General features: G+C 46.4%; 1 protein-coding gene across 1 annotated transcript in view; it reads left to right on the forward strand.

Moving 5' to 3' along the window:
• CELSR2 (cadherin EGF LAG seven-pass G-type receptor 2) overlaps window positions 1-12,780 on the forward strand; it is a 129,926-nt gene extending 117,146 nt beyond the window's left edge. The window contains exons 30-35 of the mRNA XM_061632519.1: window positions 1,567-1,697; window positions 3,084-3,172; window positions 5,463-5,636; window positions 8,592-8,816; window positions 9,466-9,709; window positions 11,021-12,780. Coding sequence (XP_061488503.1) covers window positions 1,567-1,697; window positions 3,084-3,172; window positions 5,463-5,636; window positions 8,592-8,816; window positions 9,466-9,709; window positions 11,021-11,042 — 885 coding nt within the window. The 3' untranslated portion in view covers window positions 11,043-12,780. The remainder of the gene's footprint in view (window positions 1-1,566; window positions 1,698-3,083; window positions 3,173-5,462; window positions 5,637-8,591; window positions 8,817-9,465; window positions 9,710-11,020) is intronic.
• Window positions 12,781-13,972: the final 1,192 nt, after the last annotated feature.

Below are 13,972 nucleotides of genomic sequence, written 5' to 3' on the forward strand. Positions count from 1 at the left end.
CTACATTTGGACATCAAAATAAGCTATGGTTTAGTGTGATGGGAACAAGCCTAGGCAAGCCTCAGGCATACTTGTCCTCTGGTACATCCACAAGGAGCAGATTGGAAGATTTCACTTACAATTTCAGTTCATTATATTCTGGTTTTACATCTGAATTCTAAACTGCTCTGGTTTGTTGAAATAAGCTTAATAACTCATGGTTTGTCATTGGCTTGTTTCAGACAAACAATAGTTAAGATAGGCAGTTTGCTGGATTTGGACGGAACCATGAGCTACAGTTAATCTGAAACAGAAGCAAAAATTTTGAAGCTCTTGCTTGAGGTGGCATTGGAGAAGGAAAGGAGAGAGTGCATGGGCCTGGGGGGATGGTAGGCTTGTTCATGTCATGATAAAACCATTTTTAATCATGGTTTCCAAATGCAGCCATGCTAATTGTATACTCTGACTACTGTTTTTAAAAGACAAAACAAACAAAGCACTACCCTGAAGAATTAGAATTCTGCCCCAAGGTACAACTCAAATTCTATGCCAAGAAAAGCTGAATTTGGCAACTGATATAAATTATTACATAATCGACTTGAAGGCACATAACAACAACACATAAATTATTACAATTAAGCAAATATGCATATATTTGCTTGCTTTGCCTATGCTTTCACCTATATAGAAACAACAGGAATTATGTGTAAGGTACTGAACCCCCACCCCTGCCCATTGGAAATCCTACACTACCTCCACCCCATCCACTTTTGAGGTTTCACCAGGCATTAAGTACACCATTTTACACCTATCTTCATTGTCAAGGACTAGGAACTTGATTATTTTAATGAAAACTGAGATGCACAGAATATACCCACTACCAAATTCTATGCATGGAGCAGTAATCACACCACCCTGTGTCTTGCCTCCAGATCCTCTCCTGGGCTTTTTTGCCCTGGGAATAGCTGGCTGGATTGGTTTCTTACAACAAAGAGGAGCCTTGACAATATAGTAGGAAAGTTGCTTGAGAGTTCTAAAGATCTGTGAGCTGGGACAGAAAGTATGTGATGGGATCATATGGTATAAACATGGCAAAACTATTTGTTGGGACTGAGGAGTTTCAGGCTGCCCCACAAGTGGGAGGTGTCTTAGTTCTCTGATAAATGAAAGCTGAAGATTCAAATGCATGGGCATTGGTTGAGTTAAGAACTAAAGACCAAACCTGGAACAGTGGAAGACTGTGAGCCAGGACTGAGAGGTCACTTGCAGCTGCGCCAGCCCAAGACATTTTGCTGACTGAGGTAGAACAGTAAATGGTCCCCATAGTGCTCAAGGCTGGCCATGTTATTTTGGCACTGGGAGCAGAAAATCTCACATGTGCCTCTCCCCTTCCCTGGCAGTAAACATCCCATGATAATACATTCAAAAGCAACAATTTGCTGACCTTTCACAATACCCCAAATCCGCTGGCAGAAGTGGCCACCTCACTCTGCGTAATGGTAGGGACGGCAGAAGGACATGGAGATAGTTTCTGTCTCTCTGCTGCTCAGAGCTTCCTCTCCTGCAACCACAATGTTCTCTCACCAGGCTTATAACTGCAATAACACATATGTGGATGGGCAGCTGTACCACACGCCCTTCGGAGACTCCACTGGTTCCTTGCATAGCACCGTCCGCTCAGGCAAGAGTCAGCACAGCTACATCCCTTTTGTGCTCAGGTAATTCCAATGCCAATGTCAAGTAGCCATTGTACAGACTGTTATCCTGTAAGTAAAACAACCCAGAGATCTGCTGGCATAAGAAATAAGGTTCTGTTTATTTCTCCTTTTACCCCTTCTGCTTGGGCTTGAGGTTACATTCATGGGCACCTATTAGGGAGACCCACAGTTTTCATGTGCCACGCTTCTCCTTGCTTATGCTGAGAGAAAAGAAATCATGATCCCTGGCATTACATCTGAAGTAGGGATTGTGTGTGAGTGTTTTTTTTATCCCAACATAGCATGATCTGTAGTGATGGTTTGCTCTTGGCTTACTGGTCATGGTTTGTTGGAGTGAAACAAACTCCAATCCCTGTATTGGACATAATGCTAAGCCAAGGGTTGCATATGGGGAGGAATAAAACATCCCAGCTTGGTGCATTCCTGGTAAACCATTAACTATAGTTTACTGTAATATATAAACTAGGCCATTGTATGAAAAGCTGTGTCTCTTAAAGAGATATGAACCTTCCCATGGGCAGATGTCTCATACTGTCCCTCATCCTAGCCTTCCTTCATTGTCAGTATCTTTTTCTTTTTAATATTATTAAGGCTGAAATGCTACCATTGCACAATGAACAAGTGAAAACAGGGAAAATAGTAACCTGGGGGAGGGTGGCTGGACTATGGAAGGTGGCATGCTCATTAGCATTCAGAGCAACAGCTTGTGAGATGTTGCCTTTATAGAACTACTCACTAAACTCAATTCTTGAAGGGTTCTGCCAAAATGTGTTGGGCATTTCCCCTTTTTATTAAAATTCTCCATTTTTTTCCAATACCATTTTGAGGCTTGCCTCTTCTTTGCCATTTTGAGGCTTGCCTCCTCTCTTTCTTTTTGCTCATTAGCATTTCAAAGCCACAGCTGTATAACGTACTTTAGTTTGAGGATGTTTCTTGATATTGATCATTCAGATGAGAACAGAATAGCGTTCTTTCTGGATTACTGGAATCAGAATAAGGGACAGTTACCTTGAGAACTCCTTTTTAGGACTAGCACCTGATAGGAATCTTGTCACTGACGTGAACAGAGGCATGCCTTGGGGGTCTTTACCTTTTATTTTATTTATTTATTTAATTAATTTTATTAATTGTGCTTTTATACCGCCCTTTAGCAATAAGCTCCCAGTGTACAACAATAAAAACAGGTTAAAATACAAGTATCTCTGACGTTTCTGTATCAAACAGTTGATGCAAGTCTTTCATACCTTCAAGGTGACTATGCTCAGCACTCACAGCAATGCTATGTACAGAGAATTTATAGCCACTTTCCTGCCTAGCATAAGGCTTGCCCCTCTGCGCTGTGTGAGCTTGTGGGCTGCTATCATATCTCCTGCTTTATCCTTACAGGGAGGAATCTGGCTTGAACAACAGCCAGGTGCACATTGGGGCCCCGGATCCCAGCTCGCTCTTCTTGGAAGCCAAGGATCAAAACAATGGTGAGGAGAAGAGATTTGGGCAAGTTCTAGGCAAAAGTTCAGCTCTGCATGAATCTGTCCTCAAAAAATGTCTTTAAACTATGGCATGTGCTACAATATAGTCCTTAATGCTGCTGTTCTCACTTCCATATGGTCAGCTGCCCTTTTGGGGGCTTCTCCCCCCTTTCCTTAATTAGCTGTTCCTAAAGGTCCAGCATTAGCTGGAAAGCCTCTGCATCAGGACACTAGTGCTAATTACAGGTCTGTTAAGGCAGAGAGAGCATTGCCCCATCACCCTCTTACTTACAACCAATCCAGGGGCTGGCACTGCCTGTCAGTTTCCTCCTCCTTAGTCTAAGCGTTGTCCCTTGTAGAACTTAGCACGGAAGAAGATGGGTACAAAACTAGAATTAGTTGGCTCTGCCTGTCATTGGCTCTGGCTCCACCTACTGTTGGTCTCCCTGCCTTCTGCCCCATCGCCCCAATGGGCACCAGCTGCCACTGCAAACAAGAAATGTTCAATTTTGCTTGTTCATATTTCACACAGCCCAGGTCAGAAGTAAACACTGTGATGGCAGATGCATTTGAGGGAATAAAGGCTAAGCTTGTAGTAGGTCCACAGTGGTGTAGTTGATTAATTTTAGACTCTGGACTTATGGGGATGCTCCTCTTTAGATGGTAACGTGTATTATCTTATTTCAAAATGTGCTGAACAAGCCCTGCTGAGTTTAGGGACCTTCCTGCTCATTCTGCTTAGTGGGGCCATGGACTTCTGCCCCAAAGCCATTCCTGAAGGCACCACTAGTATAGCCCCACGTCCAGTGGTGGCTGGTGTCCATGGGATTGGTAGGGTGGAAGGCAGGGACACCAACAGTAGGTGGCGCCAGAGCCAATGACAGGCAGAGCCAACTAATTCTAGTTTTATCCCCATCCTCCTCTCTGCTGAGTTCTACAAGGGCAACACTGAGACTTAAGGAAGAGGAAGCTGACACAGCCAGTGCCACCCTCTGGACTGGTTGTAAGTGAGAAGGCAGGCAGGTGAGGGCTGGCTGAGAGCATGCTGAGGTTGATGGGGCAGTGCCCCATTTGTCTTAATGGGCCAGCCTCCACTGTTTACATCTCCTTGTTTACTATGAAGCAGGGAGAGACTTGAACTACTTGACTTGGAGACAAGGCAGGTTAACATGACCAGTGCCTGGTGGCCCCTGTACTAAACAACATTGAAAGATCCAAGTCATGTGTGTTTTGGCCCCTGTACACACAACAAAGGGCCAAAACACACATAACCTCAATCTCCAAATACTGCTTATTGTTTTGTACAAGTAGTGGTGGTGGCTGTCTTTGCTTTAAAACAGGCACAGAAGGCTCCCACTAATGAGCATAGCAATGTTTGGGGGCTGCATAAGTATTTCTGCTCATACATTCCCTGATCTAATTCACCACCCCATAACAAGAACAACAAAAAGATGCTGGTAGCCTCTTGGGTAGGAAATACAGTTAGAGCATCTATACCTTTACAGTATTTTCTTCCAGGCACTATTAACTACTGGGGGGGGGGGGATGGCATAGGAGAGAAGGATTCAACATCAACTCTCCCAGTGCTGTTGCTGTCAAATTCTGTGCCTGTTTAATAGTTTGTTAAAAAGTCAGGTGATCCTATCACAAAACTCCTACATTATGTGTAGTTTGGGGGGGAAACTGAACAACCCCCCCACAGGCAGCACTAGAAATTGTTTTTTAAAAAATTGTAAGTGCCATTTCACATAATCAAACCAACATAGTGACTATGAGAGACGAATAGATTCTGAGTCAAGACTGGCCCTTGCTGAAGCAGCTGTGTGAATGCCAACAGTAATGCCATGTGCCCAGCTTGAAACTCAGTCCACATGTATGCCTTCGTTTGATGACTGCTGCTTTGATGGAAGCACAATAAATGCGGGTTGTTATGAGCTGAGCCTGCAGACAAGCAAGTACACAAAAGGACTAATTTATTATCGCATGTCAAAAGTCCTATCTGATTTGGTTTATAAGGACTAACCCAATGTCACCACCAGGACCATGGCATACTTGGGATTACAATCAGGTTGTACAAAGCCTCCACTCTTTGAGAAAGGTTTCTGTTTTAAATTTGTGGATGCTTCTGTTTTTGTGTATGAGACCTGGGGTGGGGGTAGAAGGTGGGGTGCGTGTGGTGGCAATTGGGAGCTTAATAGATGCAATAGTGATGGCTCTTAGCCTGAGAGTTCCATCTACCCTGGTACTGTAATGATTTCTCTGTCCATCCCCGCCCCTGTCCCTCCTTTGGCCACAGAGCGTGACACTGACTCGGACAGCGACCTCTCCCTGGAGGATGACCAGAGTGGCTCATATGCTTCCACCCACTCCTCTGACAGTGAGGAGGATGAAGAATTTCCCAGGGAGCCTTGCTGGGAGAACTTGCTGTGCCCTAACAATGAGAAACTGCCAGCTCACAGCACTCCAAAGGGTAATGCTGGGAGGGTCTTTTACTTTATTATTATTTGTTTATTAACTTAAAATTATATAGCTGCCCCAGAACATAAGTTCTGTGGAGTCTCTACAACATACAACATAAAAACAATAACTAAAACGACTGATTTAAAACATAGCTTTTGGCAGCTCCAGGAATTTCTGACCGCGCCAAATCAGAATTCTCTAACTTTAAGCATATTGAGAATTTCCCCCACCACACCCCAAACACTGAGATTTTAGAATCCTTGGTTTGGACCTGTTTGATTAGGCTTCCCTTGCCTTATGCTTTCTGTGTGTAGGTTGTCCTACAAAGTAACATTTGGAACTCATGGGATGACTTACGCAGTAGTGGATGGTGTGGGAAAGGGGGCAACGGCACTTAACCTGACCTCCCGGCAGTGCAGTTGCTGCTACTTACCAGGAGGAAGAGTGGGAGTGGCAAGGAAGACAGTGCTGTGCCAGCGCACTAGCAGAGCCAGTGTAATGCTCCTGCTGGTATGTTTGCACAGCACCAACCTCCCCACTGCCTGATCCCGCTCTCTCTCCTTCCCAACAAGCAGCAGTGACTCCACTGCTGGGAGGCCAGGCAAGAGCTGCCCCCCTCCCCACTGTCCACTACTGGACTAAGGATTCATGAGCATCTACTGCCTGTGGAAATGTTGTGGCAGAAATTATTATCATGTAATATTTTCTAGGAGCAGATTAATGAACAAGACCTGACAAGAGTGTAGGATCTTGTCAAAAGGATCATCTCTAGAAAAGTTATGTAAATAACCAGTTCCCTTTCCTGTTTATATATGTGCTTATTAGGTTGTTCTAAAAGGTCATCTTATGAGCCCTGAAGGTTACAGTGGCATTTGCTCTTGCCCTTAGCATTGCTGCCATGCTTGTTTATTTGTTTAAGTTAATTTGTACCCTGCCTTTCAATAGGTTTTCACGACAGCTTACAAAAAGCTTAAAACTATAACAATGATTCAATTAAAGCAAGACCTTTAAAACACCACAGTATAAAAAGCAAATATAAAAGCAGTATGAAGAATTAAAAAGGAACACCATGCAGAATAAAAGTAATGTATAGAGCTAGAGTTCCCAACGTAGCACCCATGGGCACTTGGTGGTCTCAGATCCCCACCTTGGTGCCCACTGGGGGGGGGGGCTGCCACTCCTGATTACTAGTTCTTGCTTTACAATTTTAGAGTCCTCTTTAAAAAACAAACAAACTTCTGATAGGAGGTGGGATGGCTAGAAAGAAATGTGCAGGCCTCCATCTGCCGCACTCTGTTTCTTTCCATTCCCCAGAGACATTTTTCATAGGAGGGGGGAAAAGGGGGGGAGCTGGAGGCTGGTGTCTGGTCTTCCAGCCTTCCTCCAGCAGGTCAGTAAGTTCGCCTGGTAAGTTTGTGAGATGGGGGAACTGCTGGGGATGATGTGCATGTGAGTTGCCTGCTTTTTGTTGCTTGAAGCTGGGAGTATTTTTCCTCCTTTTTTGTTGTTTAAGGGGTAGCTTTTTTGGTTTTGTTTTGTTCTCTGTGTGTGGGTTGCCTGTTTTGAGGGAGGTGTTTTATTATTTGTATGTGGGAGTGTTTTTTTAGTTTTTTGCCTATTTTTCTTAGGGGATGTTACAAGTCTGTTTTGGGGGTATATGTTTTACCTCTCTGAGCATCAACAGTTTTCTTCTGTAAAATGCATATTTAACAGTGATCGTGACAGTTTCTTAAATTTCCGCATTTGCTCCTGGGCCCAGAAAGGTCCTGCTTGAGGGTTTCTCATGGGCAGCTGGTTGGCCACTGTGAGAACACAATGGTGGACTTGATGGGCCATTGGCCTGATCCAGCAGGCTCTTCTTTTGTCCTTATGTTCTTAAAGGTTGGGGGTCCCTGGTGCAGATGATTAAGAAGTGAGGGAGAATAAAAAGATACTTACTAGGTGCTGAAATGCATCAGGGTACGCTACAGGTGAGCCTCCCTGGTGGTGGTGGTGGTGGTGAAATTCCACAGTTGGTGTGCCACCACTGAGTAGCCCCTTTCCCCTTGAAGGTCCCCTGTTTAAGATCTTAGTATATGGGCAGGCACATATGGAGACAAGCCGTCCTTCAAGTATCTCAATCCTCAGTTTCCCATTAATATATTTTTCCACTCCATAGTTTTTGGTTTTTGTAGGGCGCCACCTGTAACTTTGGTTCCACTACTGTTCCTGAGATTTAGAAAACACTTCTAGCCTAATTACCTGCTTCCAATTTCAGAGGGACAGTTGGCAAGGGCTCACCTCCCAGGATGGGCATCTGCCTGTGCTCCTTTGCCTTCCAAGCAGAAATCTATTAGATGAAGCTTTTCCTGATACAGAGATAAGTAGGGGGCAAGACCCTAAATATCTGTGTCTCTTGATGCTGTTAGGCATAAGTGTAGGTTGAATAAAAAAAGATGGCAAACCTACATCCAGCAAGATCCAGGCTTTTTTGGGCAAACGATGCCCACCTTTCCCACGCCTGATGTCATTATTGATGTCAAGCGTGGGAAAATTTGAGCCGTGGCTAAAATGAAGAAGAATCAGGAATCACTCTAAGGAAAATGGATTGGGAGGGAGAAAGAAAAAAACAAGTTCAGGCACTAGTAACACAGTTCTTGTAATGACCAACAGGCCTGGGAAAAGAGGAGACAATACTTGCTGGTCTCTCAGCAACGTTTGTCTCTTAGAACTTGGCTTTGCAGTCCCTCTGCTGTAGCCTGATATGGAATGGCTGCTGCATCTTACAGTATTGTAATTTCCTCTGGATCTGAATTCTCTTTGTCGTGCATTGTGGTGCACATTTCGACCCCTTGGATGGTTTCTTTCTTGTTTTTGTTGGTTTTATTTGTCTTGAGTTCCTTTGTGTATTCATAAAGGTAGGGAAAGCAGAGCAGCTCTGTTGCCTAATGCTCACGCCCATGCTCCTTTTCTCCCTTCTCCCCAGTGGACAACATCTCTGGCCCTGGAAAACCTTATTGGCCAGGTGACTTTGTGACTACTGCTAGCGAGAGTGATGGGCATGCTGGCTCAGAGAAGCTGCGTGTGGAGCCAGTGGGAAAGAATGACCGTCTGGGGCCCACAGAAGAGATGCCCAGAGAAAATGGAGAAACACAGCCCAGGGAAGGCATCTTGGGCTCACTGCCTCACCCCACTGCCCAGCCCCAGAAAGGTAAGGAGGCTTGACTCCAAGAGACCTCTGTGCCCACTCATCTGCCCTCCCATAAGGCTTAGAAGGGGCCCTGTGTGCTCTTTGTGTCCTGCAGAATTGCATCCTGCAATTCCAGTCCTATGCATCATATTGGATGCGGAATTGAGCATCCTGAAAGCCTCAGCCCAGGGACAGGATTCAAACTATTTATCTGATGAAATCTCATGGAGGAAAATACAATTTGCAGTGCTCAGGGTGGACGAGGATTTGGTGTACTGCATGGCTCCTTGCCCCTCTGCGTGACTGGAGCACACACATACACGTGCACATTTTCTTGATTGGCATAATAAATACAGATAGCAGATAGTAACTTTACACGGTGCAGAATTTTGATTTCCTTAGGCCAGGACTGGGGAAGCCGTGGCCCTCCAGATATTGTTGGACTCCAACTCCCATCAGCCCCAAACAATGTGGCCAAATGATCAGGGATGAAGAGAAGTGCAGGGCAGCAACATTTGGAGGGCCACAGGTTCCCATCCCTCCTTGCTGTAGCCTCATCTGTATCCAGCTCCAGAAAGGCAAGAAGGGCCAATTTCCACTTGGTTCCATTTTGGCAACCTTTCCACCTGCAGAGTATGTTTGCCTTGACTCCAAAATGCGTCCTCCTCAGGCATCCTCAAGAAGAAGTGCTTGCCGCCCATCAGTGAGAAGAACAGCATCCAGCGCATCCACAACAAGCTCTCCAGCTGCCGCTCAGGGATGGTGTCATCACATGGCTCTTTGGGGAGTGATGGTAGCCGTGGGGGAGGTCCCCCACGACCCCGCCAGACTCTACAGGAGCAGCTCAATGACCTTACGCCCATCACCATGAGCATAAAGACTGGCACAGTGGATGAGGACTCTTCGGGCTCCGAGTGAGTATGGCTGAGTCTTCTCCTTGGTGAGCTATACTCCGCCGCCCACTCATGTGAACCCTCTGCCTCTGTGGAGCCCCCTCACCCACCACAGTCCTGGTGCATCACATCTTTCTGGCTGGAACCGGAGTTGCCTCACATGCCGCCCCATCCCCCGGGTGCGCCTCTCAAAAAAGGTTTCTCTGTCTGCCACTCCTTGCAGCCCCTTGGATTCTTTCTAGCTTTTGCTACAAATTCCTGCAGTTGTGTATGGGGTCTTGCTTACACACAGGCATACTAAGAATTTCCAGCTCCCTTTCCTTTGCCTTTTCTGCCCTTGGACTGATCTGGCTTCTGGCCAGAATGCAACTGTTTCTTCAGTAGCCCCCACAGCCTGATTTGGCTTAAAACTGAAAAGGTGTTGTTGCAGCTATAAAAACCAGGCGGAGTAGCTGTCCCTGAGCCAGCTGTGGGGTAAGGAGAGAGAGCTGCATTTCAGGGTTGAGGCCAGAGCCTGTTGTAGCTTAGAGCACCTGAGGAGAAGCTTCCTTTCCTGTGGGCAAGGGGCTCCGTTGTTCAAATGCCGGGGCTTGTCCTGTGTATTTGTGAGATGGTGTAGCACAGTGGGGAGGAGAGCCTGGCTGGGAGTCCAGAGTCTGTGAGTTCAAATCCCCACTCGTGTCCTGGGTGTCAAGGGCCATCTAAAGATCACCCCCACAGTGAGGGGCTCCGGGGTTACGTGCCCTGCCACCTGTGCAGCCGTGGGCAAGCTGCATAGTCCCAAGGAGCCCAGTTGCCCCCCAGCTGGCAGTTACAGACAAGGAAGGGACTGGCTTGTGCAGCTGTGGCAAGCTGAGCAGGCCCTAGCCAGCTGGGGAGGACTAGCCTCTGAATACCACTTACCATGAACACCCTATTCATAGGGTCGCCATAAGTCAGGATCAACTTGAAGGCCGTCCATTTTTCATGGGCTTGGGGTGTCCTACATTTCCGATCCTGGATTGAGCAGGAGGTTGGACTGGATGACTTCCAGGGTCCCTTCCAGCTCAATGCCTCTGTGATCTTGGGCGGGTGGTGGTAGTGGTGGATGTTGGGATGCTGTCCTATTCTAACTTCTTCCTCGGCTCTCTGGCACTAACCCACCCTCTCCTCCCTTCTCTGTCTTCTTGTTCTCTCACCTCCCTTCAATCTCGCCCAGATTTCTGTTTTTTAATTTCCTCCATTAACACGTGAGCCCCAGGGGGGGTGCTTTGCTCAAACCTGCTCATGACCATGCTCATGTGTTTGTGTTTCCCCCTGTCCCGTCTCGCTTTGTGTTTGATCACTGAGCAGGAGTGATGAAACCTCAATCTGACGCCGACGCCTGCACCAGGCTCTTTCTCTTGTGCTTTGGCCAGTCCGGGAGCCAGGATTGCTCCCCAAACCGCAGCGAGGAATGTTGCCTCCTTCAGCCCAGCCCGGCCCAGGAGGATGCCGGATCCACCGTATGTAGTGCCAAATGAAAACTGAGCTGCCTCCCTGGCACCTGGGGAAATGGCAGGTCCTGGGAGGCGGACCTACTTGAACCGATGCACTTTGGATCATTGTGAAACAGACAGAAACAGAAACACAAACTTGACCACCTCCAAGTCTTCAGGGATTTTCATGCTTTGTTGCCCAGTCTGGAACTGCTGCGTGTCTGGAATATTTTTTTTCCTCTTTCTTATCTATCAAGATTGGGCTGGGGGAACCTCAGCAGTAACCACATGCCCGGGCTTCTGGAAATGCATTACTGTGAAGATGTTTGCATATTTGACAATGGGGCTGAGCTAGGGGTTTGTGCACTTGAAGATGGCTGCCACTAGTAGGCACTGAGAACCGTAGGTTTTAGCTTGAGGCAAATCCGGAGTGGAGTGCAGGATACTGCTCTGGCATTGTTCTAGAATGGCAGAACTGCAACTTTGAATGAAGCCTGCGGGTGTGACAGTCTGGGCTGTGTGAGGGACCTGCATGAGACCTATGCTAAGTGCTGCTTAGGGATAGCAGGCCAACTTTGCCTTGAAGCTGACTCCCTGGGGGGCCCTCAGACCCCATCTGTACATGCCGCCCTCTGCAGTGGTGTGTGTCATAATCATGCTTTTCTATGATCCAGTCGCATGGGCTTACACACACCTCGCAAGGTGCAAATGAGGCATGTTAAAACAGTGTAGGTAAGCCTTCAGCTATTTGGCATATCAGCAAGTTGGGAGTCTGAAATCTTGGCTTTGCCATTCTGAGCAAGCATGGAATTGGGAAGGAAACTATCATCCAAATAGCTTTCCCTGGACTCTGTATACATACACTACTGCTCCTCACAGGGTAGTGCCTAATACCACCTCCGGTGTTCTGCCCAAGGAAAATAAAATATTTTCCTTGATTTTCTTGTTTTAACGCAGCAGCAGGGTTGTGACAGAAACCCAGAGCCATTGGCACAGGATATAAATCACCATCATGTTGTCTACATCCATGGACTGGACACATTGCTGGATCAGCTGTGGATCTAGTCCCTTCTCTGGTAAGAAGTTGCTTCCTCTAGTCTCCATGAAACCAGGGGCTTAGGACCTACGATAGGCCACTGGTGACATAAATGGGAATACTCCTTCTTGGACCAGAATAATGACTTTTTAACCGCTTTTGGTTGTGACAGCCACTTCTCTTCAAGCTCAGCCTGCCAATCCAGTGACTTGGCCCCAATGGGATGCTCCAAGAGGCAGTCTACAAGGTGCTGAGCACCGTGGGCGTGGCCTGCTGAGCCATCAGTCCATGCTGCAATTATTTTCGTAGAAAATGACAAAAAGTAAAAAGTTCCACCTCCCCGCTCCTCTCAGCCAGACAGCACCTGATCCATGTGCTGCTGGGCTAGAGCTGAGATGCTGCCTTGATGTCTCCCAATAGCACCTGGCTCTCGTGCCAACAAGGTGCTGCCTTTCTGCCTCAGAAGCCTTCATTTTTCTACACTCAGTCAAGCCTGATGCCTGCTCATAATAGGGATTTTCATGCTGGGTCCTTTTGGAAAGTACTTTTTTATAATGTTTCTTGGGAAAGAGATTTTTTTTCTGACACAGGAGTGGGGAAGAGGGGAGGGCAGTTTGGGGAGGGGGTGAAGGCACTCTTTATTTTGAATTTGTTTTTATTTGACCACTGCTGAAGGATGTTCTAATTTAAAGAGATGAAAAGCCCCCCGGCTACACCTTTAACTTCATAGTGATGTTAAGTCTCATTAGCTGGAGCGCGGGATCCGATGCGCTTTAACTGATTTAGCCAAGGTTTGCACAATGGGGAATTAATTGAGACTTGACCATTGCTATGGCTTGTGGTTCTGAAAGTGAGGCTTGTACTTTCACTGCCTCTGGAAAGCTTGGCCATTGCCATCCGGCCTTTTGCGGCTTCTGTTGTCAAATCTTAATCTTTTTTGAAATGTTTTCACACAATAGGATGTGATTCTCATGAACTAATGTCAGCCTGGCACTTTAGTAGCAGCCACTGTGTTTGCTACCCTCAGTGCTAAGCAGACAGGGGATCACTTCCAGCCTCTTTAATACATGGATTAATCTGATACAGTCTTGCTTCCAGTGAGTGTCCCTGGTGAGCTGTTTGGCTCTCGCCCAGTTCAGTGAAAGGAGAAAATAGTTTTATCCCCCCTTCTCTATACAAAAGAACAGTATTTGTTCGATTTCCACCTGGAAGTTTATTGTCTTAATGCCCAGCTCCACTTTCATCAATTTGTTCTTCCCATATCCAAGGCAAAGTGGAGATCTGTATTAAAAATAAGGATGGTCCAAACAGGCAAGGACTTTCTTACCTCTCACAATTCCCCTTGGATGTTGCTAGCTGTAGGTGTTCCAGCACTAAATGCAGATCAAGGAACCTCTGGACGTCTTGCCTTCTCCCATATGTGAACGATGCTTCTGAGTATTGAGAACGGGGCCCTTGGTCTTAGCTGGTCTACCAAAACATCTAGAAAGCAAGTAAGCTATATATGCTGATCAACTTTATCAGCATGGAATAAACAGAACCAATTTAGAAATTAACTAAGAGAAGCAAAGAGAGAAGCTTCTCAAACTTTTGCACTAATTCAAAGTAAGAGCAAGTAATTTCCTGAATCTCTTTACTCCAGTGAAATATCAGCAGAAGTTTAGGAATCCATTCTGCAGGCTTGGAGGGAGGGCCAACAGCTATTGTACAATGTCTTCCATGACCCCTCCCCCACTTCCTCTGGGAAAGGATGGGCACATCTTCTCCTCTTCCTGTCAGCATTTGCCGAAT

Source organism: Rhineura floridana, chromosome 6 (assembly GCF_030035675.1).
Source record: "Rhineura floridana isolate rRhiFlo1 chromosome 6, rRhiFlo1.hap2, whole genome shotgun sequence".
Lineage (NCBI taxonomy): Eukaryota > Metazoa > Chordata > Lepidosauria > Squamata > Rhineuridae > Rhineura > Rhineura floridana.